General features: G+C 40.6%; 3 protein-coding genes and 1 long non-coding RNA gene across 9 annotated transcripts; 2 read left to right on the forward strand and 2 right to left on the reverse strand.

The window, feature by feature from the left end:
• Window positions 847-1,417, reverse strand: LOC110263126. The gene is made up of 2 exons (XR_002348215.1): window positions 1,266-1,417; window positions 847-1,143 (listed from the first exon to the last, which is right to left on the reverse strand). It is a non-coding gene; the product is annotated as an uncharacterized LOC110263126 (long non-coding RNA).
• Window positions 1,429-5,038, reverse strand: LOC107645578 (calcium-transporting ATPase 9, plasma membrane-type-like). 6 transcript variants are annotated; one of them, XM_021103821.1, is made up of 7 exons: window positions 4,654-5,037; window positions 3,646-3,783; window positions 3,376-3,441; window positions 3,210-3,288; window positions 2,636-2,959; window positions 1,776-1,870; window positions 1,429-1,686 (listed from the first exon to the last, which is right to left on the reverse strand). In XM_021103821.1, the coding sequence occupies exons 2-7, from the start codon at window positions 3,781-3,783 to the stop codon at window positions 1,681-1,683; spliced, it is 708 nt and encodes a 235-aa protein (XP_020959480.1). In that variant the 5' UTR covers window positions 4,654-5,037; the 3' UTR covers window positions 1,429-1,680. The 6 variants fall into 6 exon arrangements, 5 of the variants coding, with proteins under 5 accessions (XP_020959480.1, XP_020959479.1, XP_020959481.1 ...); XR_001621508.2 differs by having other exon boundaries at window positions 1,430-1,686; window positions 1,776-1,874; window positions 4,654-5,035; XM_021103820.1 differs by adding an exon at window positions 3,892-3,920 and having other exon boundaries at window positions 1,613-1,870; window positions 4,654-5,038.
• LOC107646335 (U1 small nuclear ribonucleoprotein 70 kDa-like) lies at window positions 7,358-7,834 on the forward strand. The gene has a single exon (XM_016350525.1). The coding sequence runs from the start codon at window positions 7,358-7,360 to the stop codon at window positions 7,832-7,834; it is 477 nt and encodes a 158-aa protein (XP_016206011.1).
• On the forward strand, window positions 15,889-16,524 carry LOC107646336. The gene has a single exon (XM_016350526.1). The coding sequence runs from the start codon at window positions 15,889-15,891 to the stop codon at window positions 16,522-16,524; it is 636 nt and encodes a 211-aa protein (XP_016206012.1).

A 17,942-nucleotide genomic window follows, 5' to 3' on the forward strand; every position in this document is an offset into this window, starting at 1 on the left:
AGAATGCTTATTTTTTTCGTTTTAAATATCAAAATATAAGAATAATTAATAAATAAAATAGGAGATTATAAAAATTGTGTATCTGAAAAAAATCCTTCTTAATTCATCATACATCTTCTTATCAATAACTTCTTTAGTCTTAGAAAACTGTCAGATTTATTGACCATAAAAATAAATATATAAACCCTTTAAGATTATTCAATTAAAAATGATGTGTAATAAAATCAAAATAAAAATTTAGAAACATTATTTACAAATTAACTATTTATAAACATTATCACAACTAGAAAATGGATTAATACAGACAGATTTACAGATGGATTTAGTCTTTATTACAGACAGATTTTTTGTTACCGACGAAATTACCGACGGATTTTGTCTCTCTGTAAAAGTTCCGTCGGAAATTATTTACCGACGGATTTTTTTCCGTCAAAAAATTACAGACGGATTTTTACCAGTTACCGACAGATTTTTCCTCTGTAAATTTTCTATCCATTTTCCAAAGGCGACGAACTTTCCGACGGATTTTCCGTCTGTAATTACAGACAAATTTTCAGACAGATTTTCCGTCTGTAATTACAGACGGATTTTCCAACGGATTTTCCGTCTGTAATTACAGACGAATTTTCTGACAGATTTTCTGTCTGTAATTTGAACTTTAGAAAATCATCTTACACTCTAATTACAGACAGAAAATTCGTCAGTAAAGTAAAATAGATTTTTTTATTTTTCTAATTATAAAATAAACTTATTTTCATACAAAATAAATATAAATTTAATACAAATTTTTATTTAATTTGTATTCGAATATTTATAATATTTCAAAAAATAAACAAATTCATCGTATTATCAAACTAAAAGAAAAATATTATAAACAAGCAAGTCAATATAATTCAAAACATAAACAAAATGTATTGATCATCAACTATAATTCTTAGTATATTGTTTAACCATATTAAAACTATCAGCTATAGTCTTCAGTGTCATCTTCATCCTCATCATCATCATAGCCCTCATCAGTGAAATGTGTTGTAGATCCGGTTGGAGAATGAGTGAGACTCTAGTCAATTGTTTAAACAAGTTAAGACAGTGACTCAGGATATGGCTGTCTCCAATTTTTAGTCCTTATCCTCTGCCTATCCCCTAATAACAAGTGTGCCACAAGCATAAATTTTATGCACAAAACTCAAAAGGTTGATAAAATACAATTGATAGCAAGATAAACTTTCATCTGATTCTGTTCTGAGAAGAAAACAAACTCATACCAGTGATACAAGATGAAAGGAAGAAAGGAAGTAAAAAAGCACAATGCGGATGCACCAGCTCACCTATATTCTCTTCTATGCAAAGAACAAACTATCTACAGAATATAAGTAAAAATATTAAGCATCTGGATATACAAAACTGTATAATAATTATTAACTATATATAAAAAAGAAAATTAAAGAGAAATCAAACGGATCTAAAACTTTTTTATTTATGTATCATTTTTAACTTAATTATATATTGAGGATAAGGGAGTGTTTTACCTGTCAAAAGAAGTTCTTAGCATTGGACCAATCCACCTACTGTCTTAGTGGAATAAATTTCCCGTTAAGTCAAATTCTAATTGTCCCAGTGCATCAGCAAAATTGCCATGTTTCTTAGCCATGGTAAGCAAAACTTTATGGTGAATTATATTTATGCCTAAAGGGCCAAAAGCAAACTCTGGTAAACCAATACTAAAGGACATGTTATATATAATAGATGTTCAATCCAATAAATAAAACACTTACCTTTACTACTGAGGCAAAGTTATCATCCAGGATTATAATATCTGAGCTTTCTTTTGCAACTTCAGTTCCTTGGATGCCCATAGAAAGACCAATATCTGCCTAAAATACAAGATAGTAAAACACAAGATCAACTATACAAAAACGACTTAGATACTTCATCTTAATTTGAAACTTTAAAGAAGTGAGTTTATGGGTGTTTCCATGTGATCACAACGCACTTGAAATTCCAACAAATAAATAAATATATAGATCATTTCATGAAGATGAAAGTATGACATTCAATCTGCTAATTATTACAAGAAATGGACAATGGGAACTATCAATATATAAAGTGTAATTAAGCTACATCAAATTTGTTAAATTATTATTAGGATATGGCATTTCAAAAACTAACCAAACAATAAACCAAAATTGTCCTGCATAAAATGTTAAGCTCCATATAACTGAGAATATACACTTCTTGTAGTTAGTTACAATGTACAGGAAAAAAATTATAAGAATGAGAAAAAAAAAAGGATTCTTTGGCATGATCAAGCTATTTACACCACCGAATATGAGGGCAAGAAAATTTGAGTTTTTTCTTTATCCTAGCAAGGAAGGAGCCCATATTTTCCTGAAACTATATCCTATACTTATTGTTTACATCAGTAGTTGTAGTTTCAACAAACCAGCAGTAACAAGAACAAGATACTACCATAGAAAGAATAGATGGCAATTTTTAAAGAAACACAATAACAAGCCATTGAAGGAACTCCCGCATAATCCACCTAAATTCTTATAACAAATTGTCTCTGTTATATATATATAGTGATTCACAAGAAATTCATATCATTTTTGGAGGAAGTAATGAAAGAACTCACCATCTCCAATAACTTGCTCGTCCCACTGCACTACAGGGCAAACAAGAACGCCACTGCCAATAAGCATCATTTCAGCGGAACTCTTTCCTTCCTCAACAGTCACATGTTTCATCCTTATCCCACGAAGCTTACCCTTGCTCAACAACTTCTCAGCAAGCGTCAAAACCCTCTTAGCTGTGCAGCCACTAAGAATTTTATCGAAGTGGGGCATTATAAGCTCCTTCTCTTTAGTCACAAAAGCCACATTCATATTAGGCCCCTCAGCAACAAATCCCTCGTGATCAAGAGCCCTCCTTTCCAATGTGTATGTACTCCAGAGCCCTCCTATCAAGATATTACGAAAGAAATGATGGATGAAAATTAATATAATGAATCAATAAAAGAATTAAGTATCCTAGGCACGTGATATGACCATAATAACAAAGAAAACACTTTCACATTTATAACTTCATTTCATTCACGATCAAAGTTAATCATCAAAAGCTAAAGGGATGCATACTCTGATACTAGTTCAAAAGTACAATGAATGGCAAACAAATATATCAAATTCTCACTAGCTTCACAGCAACACCACCTCTTTTTTTCTCGGAATTAAAGGGGAAGACATGGAGAACTATCGTATTTGATCTGAGAAGACTGAAATTCATACCCAACTGCAATATGTACGAGTTGAGCTTCAATCAATAGAGGGAAGGTGTGGAAGAGTAATAATAATAATAGAGGAAAAACAGCAAAGGTACTTTTACTGCCCATGAAAGAATTGCCTTCTCTGTAGGAGATCCTGAAATCTCTGCCTCTCCCCCTTCCTACCAAACCAAATTCAGTCACAAATGTAATGGTTAATAAATATTAAATGACTCGACATCAACAATTATGTCTAAGCTGTAAGAAGTTTTCAACTTGAAGAATCACAAGATATTGTTATTAGCAGAGCACATAAATTATCACCAAACTATACAACATAAAATGGAATCCTAGAAACACTTATTAAATTATGTTCGAAGGCAAACCTTAGGCACAAAAACATTTCCAGTAGTATTCTGGGCAATGCCCTCGTTTATCAAGGATAAAACTTCCGGATTTAACTTTGATGAGTCATCTGGTGGATGTAATTTGTTCCTTCCAATATATGCCTCAACTACAGTCATCTGTAATGAAACAAAATAATTTATTATCAAACCACAATAACTCAAGGATTCTTCTATTTATTTTATTCTTTGAGAAGGATAACTTGAGAGAGAAAACAAGAAAGTTACACCAACGTGCAGTTGTCACAGCTCGTACACTAGAATAACAAAGAGGAAAAAAAAGAAATCAGGTGAAAGTAAATGGGACAAGTCATGGCAGCACTATCTTGAGATATCAAATTAAGTAGCAACAGAGAGAAATAATATCCATGACAACACACACAACACTCCACCATGCTAAGTCAGTTTCCAAATTGGTCTGATATATATATATATATATATATATATATATATATACTTAGGAAAAAACAATATTAATAACAATAATGATAATGCTAACTAAAACAAAAGCAAAAATACCATCACAGCAACACAAAGGCTGTGCTTATCACTATGTTCTTATCACTTTTCAGTTTTATGATATTTCAAGTGTTAAAGCAAAACCAAAAGCAGCCAAAGCGAGGTTCAATCAATTGAAAATGAATAATACCACAAACATAAACAATTAATTAGAACAAAAAAGAACAAGTAATGGCAGAATCAAAGGATCACGATTTCAGGATGCTGAATTCAGAAAACCCTAAGAGTCTTAAAAAAACAAGAACTACTTTTTCTAAGCATTCCAATTATATTTGGCCCTCTTTAACTTCTCATATTTAGCAAATTAGATGGTTTTTCTCGAGATATGTTCAACTATACAAAATTGATAGCAATTAACCACTAATCGGCACTGTTTTAAATCGAATTTCGAGACCAGAGCAAGACACTGCACAATAACGCGTTTGGAATGAAAAATTAGCGAGAGAAACAAGGGATGGAGTTAGGGCTAACCTGGTTAGTGGAGTGCCAATAGATCAAAAGATTGAAGATCTCTGCAACCCTATATATAAAGTGTTTGATTCGATTTGATTCGGTTAGTGGAGAAGCTGGTCTTTGCCGGAGAAGAAGTTACCAACGGAGTCAACTAGCATTCCAAGCTTCGCTTCAAGCTTTGCCATTCAACAATAACCACCGAGTTGAGATGAGTTTCACGAATCGCTCCAGACGCGACGAGAGCGGCGGCGGAGGGAGCCCGTGTGACGCGAGGGATGACAGAGAGAGATCCTGTGACGCGAGCGGCGGCGGAAGAAGCTGGTGCGACGGAGAGAAGAAGCAACTTGGTGACGGAGAGACATTTGATTTGTGTGGAGTGTGAATGGAGTGTGATTGGGTGGTGATAAAATTAGGGTTACCTTAATATTTACCGACGAAAAATTAAATCCGTGTGTAATAATTTAATAAAATACATCATTTTATTTATTTAATTACAGATGGATTTTCTATCTGTAACTATTTTTTATGGAAAAAAACTAATTTTTTTGACGAAATTATCGACGGATTTTTTTTTTCTGTCTGCAATTTATGCTAATCCATTTTTTTGGTTTTTCGACAAAAAATCTCTCTAAAATTTTCTCTGTATTTTCGTGGGATAAAATCCGTCGGAAATATCCGTCTGTAATAACTAGTTTTCTAGTAGTGTATTTAGTTTAATTATTTATTTTTAATTCATATTTAATTTGAAGCCGAGATAAAAATTTATATTAAAAGCACTTTCTATCTTCATGCATAATTTCAATTGTTAAAAATATTTTATTTTTTAATTTTATATTTAATTTTTTTAATTGTCTTTAATTTTATTATTTTTTCAAAATTATTAATTTATATTTTTATTATATCTCTTACTATATCAAACACTATTCTTTCTCTTGTTATTATTTTCTATACACATACCTGTATGTCATTGTCTCATCGCCGTTATTATTATTATATATTACCTTGTTCTCCTTTCTCGTTTTTTCTTTTTCCTTCCATCTTTTCTTCTCTTCACCCGACCGTCCGTAATTAATTATCATCAAGTATTATTATTGCAAATTTTAATCTTGTCTATCATTTTGATTTATAACAATCTATTCCGTTAACTTTTATGAGTTGTTGAAGTTTCGCTAAAAAAAAGTAAGAAATAAAGCATTTAATTTTATATTTAATTTTTAAATTTTTTTTAATTTTTTAAATATTTTATTTTTCTTTTTTAATTTTATATTTAATTTTTTAAATATTTTATTTTTCTTTTTTAATTTTATATTTAATTTTTTTAATTGTCTTTAATTTTATTATTTTTTCAAAATTATTAATTTATATTTTGATTATATCCCTTACTATATCAAACACTATTCTTTCTCTTATTATTATTCTCTATACACATACCTATCATTGTCTAATCGCTGTTATTATATTACTTTGTTCTTTCTCGATTTTTTCTTCTCCTTCCACCTTCTCTTCACCCCACAGTAATTAATTATCACTATTTATATATTACATCTTTTATATGTGTTACGGCCTGGCCCAAATTCACGCGGGGTCAACCCGACCCGAGTTCCCGCCGGCCCAGCAACGCGCCCTCTACCCGACCCGGACACGCGTCCCGTACGGCTTACACACAACCGTGGGACAGGGTCCTTGAGGGTATGGGCATGTCCACTTGAGGGGCCCACTACTGACATGTATATAAGGGGGAGACTGGCTCTCCCCCCGAGGTACGTGACATTCTTACACCACCTCCTTTCTGCCTGCACGTATTCTGACAAGAACGTCGGAGTGTCTTTGCAGGTGGCACCCCCCCTCTCCATAACACAGATACCAAAGGAAAGAAGCCAGAAAATTACCTGGAACGATGAAGGAAACTTGGACTGAAAGTTGAAGCAGGAGGGAGTTCGCACTGGAAGCTTTGGATGTTAGGGAGAGAAGGAGTTGGAAATAGTAAGAGTGGGAGGTGGATAGGGAGAAAACTGTTTAAAAACCACCTCCAGAAGCGCGAAAGGAAGCAGGGGCAAAATAGTCTTTGCGCGCGGGTTTTTTCAAATCATTATGAGCATTAAATGCCCAGCGCGGAGAACGAAACGGCAAACAGATGCCACAGCAGATCAAGAGACACGCGCACAAGAGACGCGTCTCTCCCACGATCAGCCGACCCAACGACAACGTACGAACGTAGACATCACGCGCCATCAATGGCCCTCACGGCCATCGCTGATGCGTCGGGGGCACTGTTACGGCCTGGCCCTAACTCACGCGGGTCAACCCGACCCGAGTTCCCGCCGGCCCAGCAACGCGCCCTCTACCCGACCCGGACACGCGTCCCGTACGGCTTACACACAACCGTGGGACAGGGTCCTTGAGGGTATGGGCATGTCCACTTGAGGGGCCCACTACTGACATGTATATAAGGGGGAGACTGGCTCTCCCCCCAAGGTACGTCACATTCACACACCATTTCCTCTCCGCCTGCACATATTCTGACAAGGGCGTCGGAGTGTCTTTGCAGGTGGCACCCCCCCTCTCCATGCGAAGTGCTCGGGACCTCGCACACCCGGGACCAGGGAACCACGACCAGACGAGCCTCTCCACCACCCCAAGCGTTGACCTCAGGGTCCTAACTCGAACCGTCCGGTATCCGACCTGCCGAACATTGGCGCCGTCTGTGGGGACAGCTTCGTCCATGGATTTCGTGCTGGTCCAAACTGGGACAGGCTCCGAGGTAGCGCCTCCTGTGCTCGCAGGAGGCGCCGTTGCGACGGAAACCCGGCAACAACAGAGGCCACCCCCAAGGGATGCGACGCAAACTCACGAGAGACGCCCCTTTGGGGGGACAGGTGACAACCACGCCAGGATAATGCAAGAACTACGCCACAGAATGCAGGACTTAGAGCGCAGGCTAGCAGAGAGAGAGCGCGACCAACGCTCCCCAGAGCGGAGCCCCACCCGTTCCCGTTCAAGGAGCCGCTCGAGGCGCACGCCCAGCCCCCAATACGAGTCGGAGAGCACTGGGGGGCGGGTACGCCCCAGAAGAAGAAGTCGGGACCCCATCATCTACGCCCGACACGAAAGGCGGCGTGCGTCGAACAGGGGCGACGAGGAGGCGCGCCGCGAGAACGACGAGTCGAGAAAAACTGCTCGAGGACCCGTCATAATATGAGCGACTCCTTTCCACCGTTCCGTACTCGAGGTCCGACTACCGAAGCACTTCGACAAGCCGACAGACATGAAGTATGACGGAACGCAAGACCCCCTGGAACACTTGACGGCCTTTGAGGCCAGGATGAACCTGGAAGGAGTGGGAGACGAGGTCAGATGTCGCGCTTTCCCGGTCACCTTAGCGGGCCCGGCAATACGGTGGTTCAACAACCTCCCGCAAGGCTCGGTGACCCAATTCTCCGACATTAGCCATGCCTTCTTGGCTCAGTTCACGACTAGGATTGTCAAAGCCAAACACCCAATCAATTTGCTAGGGGTGACATAGAGACCCGGAGAGCCGACCAGGAAGTACTTGGACCGTTTTAATGACGAGTGCTTGGAAATTGACGGTCTGACGGACTCGGTGGCAAGTTTGTGCTTAACGAACGGGCTCTCGAATGAGGACTTCAGGAAACACCTCACCACAAAGCCCGTCTGGACGATGCAAGAAATCCAGTGCGTGGCCAAAGAATATATCAATGACGAGGAAGTCAGCCGGGTTGTGGCTGCCAATAAACGGCAGCCCGCCTACAACCAAGCCCGGCACTTTGAAGCCAGAGAAAGACCAAAGGAACACGCCAAGGACGGCGGTCCGAGTAAACCACCCAAACCGTTCTCCCGAGTTGGGAAGTTCACCAACTACACCCCCCTCACAGCATCGATCACTGAAATTTACCAACAGATAGCAGAAAAGGGGATACTATCGAAGCCCCGACCACTGAAGGACAGGACGAGAGGAAACAAGAACCTCTACTGCGAGTATCACAAGGGTTACGGGCACAAGACCCAAGACTGTTTTGACCTAAAGGACGCCCTCGAGCAAGCTATCAGGGACGGCAAACTCGCCGACTTCTCCCACCTTATAAGGGAACCAAGGAGACGCAACCGGGACCACGACAGCGAAGACAGATCCCGACCAACGAGGCGACGACAAGAACCAGAGGCTGACGACCACGGTCTCACGGTGGTAAACGTGGTGACGGCCAGGAATACCGCCCCGAGGTCGAAATCGGCGCAGAAGAAAGATGCCAAGGTCCTAGCGGTCTCCACCTCACCCGTTAGAAGTCTTAAGGGTCTCCCACCTATCTCTTTCGGCCCGGAGGACCAATGGTTCGACGAGGTGCCGGAAAGTCCGCCCATGGTCATCACGGCTAGGGTTGGAACTGGCCTCGTCAAACGAATCCTGGTAGACACGGGGGCAGACTCAAATATCATGTTTCGAAACGTTTTCGATGCCCTGGGATTGAAAGACTCCGACCTGACGACCCACCAGCACGGTGTGGTGGGGTTAGGAGACCACTTCATCAAGCCGGACGGAATCATCACACTCCCGACCTCTGTGGGACAAGGGCAAAGACGGAGAACAGTCATGGCAGACTTTGTAATATTAAGAGATTCGACGGCTTATAATATCATCCTGGGGAGAAAGACCATTAACGACCTGGGGGCAGCTATCAGTACGAAACTACTGGTGATGAAGTTCATCACCGATGACGGATCCGTGGGATCCCTCAGGGGCGACTTGGAAACGGCGGTCGCTTGCGACCACGCCAGCCTTTCTCTCAGGAAAAAATCCAAAGAAGCGTCAGGGGTCTTCCTGGCCGACCTGGATGCCAGAGTAGACGACAAACCCAAACCGGAGCCAGAAGGAGACTTGGAAAAGTTCAGAGTCGGCGAGGAGGACGATAAATTCACATTCATAAACAGAAACCTCCCCCACGAGATAAAGGAGCCCTTGATGGAAATGATCAGGGCCAATGCCGACCTCTTTGCCTGGACACCTGCTGACATGCCCGGGATAGATCCCCAGCTCATGTCGCATCACCTGGCCGTAAAGGCAGGAGCCAAACCAGTGGCCCAGAGAAGGAGAAAGATGTCGCAGGAAAGGGCGGAAGAGGTGGCCAAGCAAACAGCCAGCCTCCTAGAAGCGGGGTTCATCCGGGAACTGGACTACTCGACTTGGTTGTCGAATGTAGTTCTGGTTAAAAAACACAATGGAAGATGGAGAATGTGTGTGGACTACTCTGGTCGAAGTATGCAGCGACTCCCAAGTCGTCACCTCGCAGGTAAATGGAAGCTACCAAGCCCGGGATCCCCTCCTCCAAAAATACTTGGAAAAGGTTAAGGAAATGACAAGCCAGTTCCAGAAGGTCATCGTCCAGCACGTTCCAAGAGAAAGGAACACACGGGCAGACCTCCTGTCGAAGCTGGCGAGCACAAAGCCAGGATCGGGTAACCGGTCACTCATCCAAAGCATGGTGAAAGAACCAAAGGTCGCCCTCCACTTGACGAAGTCGAGCCCCTCATGGCTGGACCCCATCACCAACTTCCTGGAACTCGGCAAGTTGCCCGAAGATGAGAAAGCAGCCAAAGCTTTAAGAAGGGAGGCGGCCAGATATGCAATCATACAGGGACAACTATTCAAAAAGGGACTCAGCCAGCCCCTATTGAAGTGTTTGCACCCCGACCAAACGGACTACGTGCTTAGAGAAGTCCGTGAGGGGTGTTGCGGACACCACATCGGGGGCAAAGCCCTAGCAAGGAAGCTCATCCGAGCAGGATATTACTGGCCGACAATGATGAAGGACTCAAAGGAATTTGTCAGAAGATGCACAAAGTGTCAACAAAACGCCAACTTCCACAGGGCACCAGCCTCCGAACTAAATTCTCTGACGACTACTCGACCTTTCGCACAATGGGGAGTCGACCTCCTGGGGCCTTTCCCGGTCGGCCCAGGACAAGTCAAATACCTCATTGTCGCCATCGACTACTACACCAAATGGGTGGAGGCCGAACCGCTGGCTACGATATCGTCCTCCAACTGTCGGAAGTTCATGTGGAAGCAGGTGATAACCCGCTTCGGTATCCCAGAAGTCGTTATCTCAGACAACGGGACCCAGTTCACAGACAAGAAGTTCATGGAGTTCCTCTCTGGCCTAGGAATAAAGCAAAAGTTCTCCTCGGTAGAACACCCCCAAACAAATGGACAGGTAGAGGCCGCAAACAAAGTCGTCCTCCTTGGCCTAAAGAAGCGCCTAGACAATAAGAAAGGAAGCTGGGCTGACGAACTCTCCTCCGTCTTATGGTCTTACCGGACAACCGAGCAAAGCGCTACGGGGGAAACTCCCTTTCGCCTAACATACGGGGTCGATGCGGTAATACCAGTCGAAATCGGCGAACCGAGCCCCCGACTACTGCTCGCGGGCATGAGCGAAGCGGTCGAGAAAGACCTGATTGAGGAAACGAGGGAGATAGCTCACCTAACAGAAATGGCGCTGAAACAAAGAATAGCCCTGCGTTACAACGCAAAAGTCCTCAAACGAGATTTCGAGGAAAGGGACCTCGTCCTGCGACGCAACGACATCGGCGTCCCGACCCCAGGGGAAGGCAAGCTGGCCGTAAACTGGGAAGGACCCTACAGGGTAAGGGAGGTACTCGGCAAAGGTGCTTACAAGCTCGAAAGACTTGACGGCAAGGAAGTACCCAGAACATGGAATGCGGGTAGCCTAAGAAGGTTCTACCCATGACCAGGCGATTCGCCGAACTGAGAACTTAAAGAAATAAGTAAATACCCGGATTGTTCACATGACAATCTACCCTTTTATCTTGTCAAATATTCACCATATTGGTTAAATTGCTTGGCTAACGATTAACTCGTACTTGGTTAATTTGCTTTTTACTCATGCTTGCCTACTTGTCTACTTTTTTACTTCTTCCCTACGTGCGACGCACACGAGCGCGTCTTAAAACGGCAGACCGGGACTGATCACCCCGGGGGCCATCTTAGTTACGGCCAAAGCCAACTGCGACGACAACACGACCACGGCAATCCAAGCCATAACTATCACAAAACGGGAAAACGGGCGCGAGCCCCCCAAGAGAAATAACAACAAATACAATAAACGACAACCCGGCCAAACGACCAAATAAGTATAACTTAAAAAGAGTCAAAACAAAGAACGAACAATAAGTTGTTCAGCAAATGCATTACAAAATATCCTAAGTTACAAGACTTCACTTCCTCGGCATGTCAACAATCTTTCCGTCCTGGATAGTCTTGAAAACGCCAATTGACGACGTGTCGAAATCAGGAGCTGCGATCCTCAGCTGAGCCTTCAGGGCATCTTCGGTCATCGAGATAGCATTCTTCCCTTGCTCCTTGGTCACCTTAAGCTTCTTATTAAGCTCAGCGGCCTCAGCTTTAGCGGCCTTCGCCTCCGAGACGGCCTGCTCCCGCTCTTTTTCCAAGGCGACAACCCGACCCTGAGCGGCGTTCAGCTGACCCTCCAATGTCATCTCGCGCTCAAGAAGCCGGGCCACGGTCTCATCGGATGCCTTCAACCTCTCCGCAACAAACGACGACTTCTCCTCAGCAGCGCTAAGCTTTCCCCCCATCTCGGACAGCTGACCCTGGAGGAGTTCAACTTGAGCCTTAAAGTCATTGTTCGCCTTAACAGAGGACTCAAGCTTCCTCCGAAGCGCCTCCATACCGGATAACTCGAATTCGGCCTTCCGAGCTATCATGGCCCCACGAAGCAAGGTGCGATACATCCACCTCGCCTGCCCGGACAGTTCGGTCTCGTGAAAATGCTCCTCTGTCCCGGGTATCAGTTGGGAGTCAATGAATTTGGTAGCATCAAAGTTCCTCTCCATTATGGTAAGGGCCCCTTCCGGGCTGGAAGACATCTTTCGCTTCTTGGGAGTATGGATAAGCTCCACATCACTATCCGGATGAGGAATGAGAGTCGCGTGCCCATCAGCGGACCCTTCCTCGCGGGTAGGGGAAGCCTGACCCCCTACGGCCTGTTTTCCCGACGTTTCGGTATCCCGAGAAGAAGGCGCAGCCTGATTCTCTTTCTCCCCTGAAGGACCCCCCGACTTACCGACGTCCTTCTCTTCGGCATTCTCGTCGTCACTTGCCTCAAAAAATGTCTTCATCAGATTCTCAAGACCGGTCACGGTGGCAGACATTTCCACTGCAACAAACAACAGGCACGTTAGTCGTTAGATCGGAAAAAGAAAAACAACGACAAAGAAACATAGGCAAACAAAGAAGATAACTCACGAATATAGCTCCTGGCGGCCTCCCGTTCACCCATAAGAAGATGTGGGTTCACGGGGTTCTTTTCAAAGATAGCAAAAAGGACGTCGGCTATCTGCTTATCTACAGCCGACAACCTTTTGTACATCACTTTGATGAAAGGATTCGACCCCGCGCCAAAACTCCAGTAAGTCTGGATAAGGCGCTCCCCCTCTAACGACAACCAGAAGGGATGACGACCCTTGACGGGACGAACCTTGAAGTACTTATCTTTAAAACCATGGTAGGAGTCCTCAAAAAGGCCAAAAATCCTCCTACCCTGGGCAGAACGGAAAGAAAGAAACCCTTTTCTCGTCTTCCCCTGTTTGGAGGGGTTGGTAAGGTTGAAATAAAAGAGAAAAACGTCCACCGACACCGGCAGCTCCAAGTACTCGCAGACCATTTCGAAGCAGCGGATCGAAGCCCAGCTGTTCGGATGAAGCTGAGACGGGGGGACGGATATCCGGTTCAGAAGCGCCATTTGAAACTCGGAGAACGGTATCCAAACGCCAACTTGCGTGAACATGGACTTATAAAACCAGATCCAATCGGGGACACGAGGGGAGTGAAAATTGAGCTCATAAATACGCTCATGGGGGGCAGGGACAATGGCCTCGTAGTTGGCCTCTTCGTCAGTCCCCCCACACAAGTAGCCGGCTTGCCAGAACTCGGTCAACTCCTCCAAGTCCATCTGGTTGGGTGAGCTCCTTATATCGTCGGTCACCCAAGCATACGGGTCGTAAGCCGCACCAGATCCAGAAGACCGGGAAACAACGCGAGGCATACCTACAGCGGGGTACCACTCCGTTAGTCTATGAGGTTGGGAGCCCGAAAAAACTCAGAAACTACGCCTTTTCAACTCAATCGTGACCAAACACGGCTAAAAACTATGCCTACCACACAAACCACCCAAAAACCTATCCTAGAATGGTACCCCTCCCCTAACTCACCTACCCCAACATTGAAAAACCTTTCGGCAAAAATAAACTAGCCATGCAACAAACACAAGCAGCAATCGCACAGCAACAGGACATAACACAGATACCAAAGGAAAGAGACCAAAAAATTACCTGGAATGATGAAAGAAACTTGGACCGAAAGTTGAAGCAGGAGGGAGTTCGCACTGGAAGCTTTGGATGTTAGGGAGAGAAGGAGTTGGAAATGGTAAGAGTGGGAGGTGGATAGGGAGAAAACTGTTTAAAAACCATCACCAGAAGCGCGAAAGAAAATTTAAGAAAAAATAAATTATTATTAATTAAATAAATATAAATATAGGATTCCTACCCATATTTGGACCGTTTGGTATATTACTTGAACTAGCTCCGGTGTTATTGTGAGTATCTGTATATGTAAAAAATACATTATTAAGATAAAAATAATGTAATTTGATAATTTAAGGGTACACTTAAGAAATAAATTATACATAATTAGTACGTACTAAGAGTCTAGTAACATAGATATATCGTAAAAAATAATTCATATTAAATGATAAACTAACAACATAAATTTATTAATGAGAAGTATAACTTAGAGTACCTGATATAGAGTATTGTTGAGGGGTATATTTGTGATATCTTGTAATGGTGTTGCCATGTTAGTTGGTCCACTTGATGTATCGATTTGTTTTCCTCGTCTAATACTCTCTTGGTAATTGGCACGCCTTCTGGCAAGGTGTTGCTGCATCTGTTCTTCACTCATATTTTGTTTTCGTTGTCTGGCATAGTCTTGCCAAGTTCGTCGACCACTTCCACGTAAATCTTTCATTGATATGTTGTCAACTATAATTAATCAAAGAAACATATAAAAACAGTGTGAAAGAAATTTTTTCTATGATGGAGAGATACGGAGTAACCAGTGAAGTGAGAGAGATTAAGAGAAAAAATTGAGAATAATACAATTGATACAGTAACTGATGTGAGAGAAAAAAACTGATGCAGTAGTAGAAATTAAGTAGTAGAATTCTTTAACTGCAGTAACGTGATGTGAGAGAAATTAAGGCCAGAAGTTATATTGACGTAAATGTGAATGGAAATAAAATAGTAGAATGCTGTAACTGGAAGTAAGTTATAAAAAAAGATAAAAATGGAAAAAAAAAATTGGACACCAAAAATGAGTTTTCTCATTATATATTGTTATAGATAATGGTTAAACACACCGTGGCGGCGACAAACTTCAAAATAATTGAAGGAAATTAACAAATATGTATCTTGATAATTAAATACTAGTTATTGTACTAGTGCTAATAAGAAATGGCTTAGAATAAATTTTTTTTTTAATAATCTTGACGTAGAAAGAAAGAAAAAAGGCTGGTTGTTGGCATAAACAAGTTGATTAATTGGTGTTTAATTAATTTAGGGTTTATTTCATGATACTTAATCCAATAAAAATGTCTAAAATATTTTTTTATGCTGATATTTATTTAACCTCATTTTAAAAACGTGATTTTCAATAGTTTATATTTTTATTTGTTATAATATTTAATTTTAGTTTAGGTTGGTTTATATTTTTCTTTCTATGATATTTAATTGAATTTAAATATTTTTAATTTTAGTTAAAGGATTGAATTTTATATTTATATATTTATGATTAGATTTTTTTTCGACCTAATACAAATACTACTTATCAAATTATTGTAGTATTTGTGACCAAGTATATATACAATGCACAAATAAAACTAAATGAATCGTTTTTTAATGAGATAAAATGATTTTTTTTTCTATCTAATTTTATCTCAGCAACTTAGGTTATCGGAAGAAATTTTCTATTAGATATTTAAAGAATTTGTCTGGCTACCTAGAGGGATCTTGAAGGAGATGTTCCCAAGACTGTTTTCGGTCTCAACCCTTAAAGAATCTGTTATTGGGGACTGTGGATTCTGGGATGGAATAGAGTAGATATGGAATTTTCAGTGGCGGTGTCAGCTATTTCAGTGGGAAATGGAGCTTTTGAACCAACTCCATCAGGTCTTACTGACAGTAAAGCTAACAACTGAGAGGGAGGATAGGGTCATCTGGAAGTTTGATCGAACTGGTGTTTTCTCGACTAAATCCTTTGTCCATGTGATGCAAGAAGCGGTCCAACAAGAGGAAATTACGAGCTACAGCTTTACTAGTGCAGTTTGGAGAGGCTTTGTCCCGCCCAGGGTTGAACTGTTTGCTTGGTTTGTGTTGATCGAGAGGGTGAACACTAAAGAACGACTATCCAGACTAGGTGTTATTGATCAGCATGACACTATGTGTGCTTTATGCAGTAAGGCTAATGAGTCCGCTTTTCATCTGTTTGTTAGTTGCGAGATCACGTGGAAAGTGTGGAATGCATGGCTGTTCGCCTTTGGAAGGTCATGGACCTTACCAGGTACACTGAAACAACACTTTGAGAGTTGGGTGCATGCGGCACGGAGGAAGACTGAGAGAAAGCGGTGGTTGGTTGGCTTCTTTGCTATCATTTGGGCAGTTTGGCTGGAGAGGAATGATCGAGTATTCAATAATCATGGCACAGGAGTCGTGGAAATAATCAATAAGTCCTTCATGTTCTCTGACGAGTGGCTTGGTGGTGTTCCTTTTGGCTGTTGATGGAACGACCGAGATGAAGCGGGGTTGATATCACTTTCGTTTATTCGTAATGTTTGTATTTATTTTATTTATGGTCTGGACTCTAATTGCTCCACCATGCTGTGTTGAGCGTGTTCTAATTCAAAACAAAAAAAATTTGTCTTTGACAACCTAGATCAAAGGGTTCAAGTTGAAAAAACGTTAAAGTTGAAGAAACCACCACACAGAATTACCTTAGATTGAATCCTTTAATCTTTTTCATACAACAAGCTAAGTAAATTACTCACCTCACTTAATCCCACAATAAAAACATGCATAAAGCAACTAAAAATTGTATTCATTACAAAAATTGTTTAGAAAGACTCACAAAAGTGTTTAAATAGATCCCTAACAAACTAACTAAAAGATAAAATAATTTATTTAAACCTCTTAAAAGATAAAATAACTAATTTAAATAGATTTGATCTTATTATATTAGATCAAGTTTGATTTAAACTTAAAATTCATAAACATATCACTAGCAGAACTAAATCAAATCTTCTAACAAACCCTAGCAATAAAGCAAACTAAAATATATGCCTAATAATTTCAAAAATTAATATTAAATTGGTATCTTTCACTGGACCTTTTGCTGTCCTGACTTAGCCCAATAGACTTTATGAATATCGTCATTTTAGTACTACGACGAACTCTTATAGTATTCATATCTTCGAATCTGATAAAATTATTATTCTGTCATTTATCTCTAAAATAACGAAAATATTCTCCTAAACATGTATTTTCTGAACACTTATCACTAACAACCCTATTTAACATGTTTTTTTGGTGAACCTCAAGTTAGTTTATATATTTACTTGTTATAATATTTAATTTTAGTTTAGGTTAGCTTATATTTTTATTTGTCTAATATAAAATCAAATAATGCTATACATTCAAATTTTTTTGTTTAATTTAATTAGACTTGGTTCATAAAAAAAATTTAAATGTGTAATATTACTCTTTAAAATTTATACATATTAGTATACTACTTATGAAACTATTGTAGTATTTGTGACCAAATATACAATGCACAAATAAAATTAAATAAATCATTTTTTAATGAGATAAATTGATTTCTTTCTATTTAATTTTATCTTATGTTTATTTTAATTTATTTCATTCTTTTTATTATGGTATTCTGCTATATATCCATGACCTAAGGTTAGTCCAATTTTATTCTCAAGATGTAACTTGATTATTAAAAACAGAAAATAATGTGATCGATGTGATTGGTTGTGGTTTTTTATAAAGTTTATTTAGAAGTTTATTTACAAATTATATTCATAACTAATTTTCACATTAAGCTAGCAATCCTAGTATGGTTATTATGTAGATTTCACCTTTAAAAGTCGACATTAATGTACGTAATATTTACCGTGTTTTTTATAATAAAAGTAGAT

This window comes from Arachis ipaensis, chromosome B06, assembly GCF_000816755.2.
Source record: "Arachis ipaensis cultivar K30076 chromosome B06, Araip1.1, whole genome shotgun sequence".
In the NCBI taxonomy this organism is placed as follows: domain Eukaryota; kingdom Viridiplantae; phylum Streptophyta; class Magnoliopsida; order Fabales; family Fabaceae; genus Arachis; species Arachis ipaensis.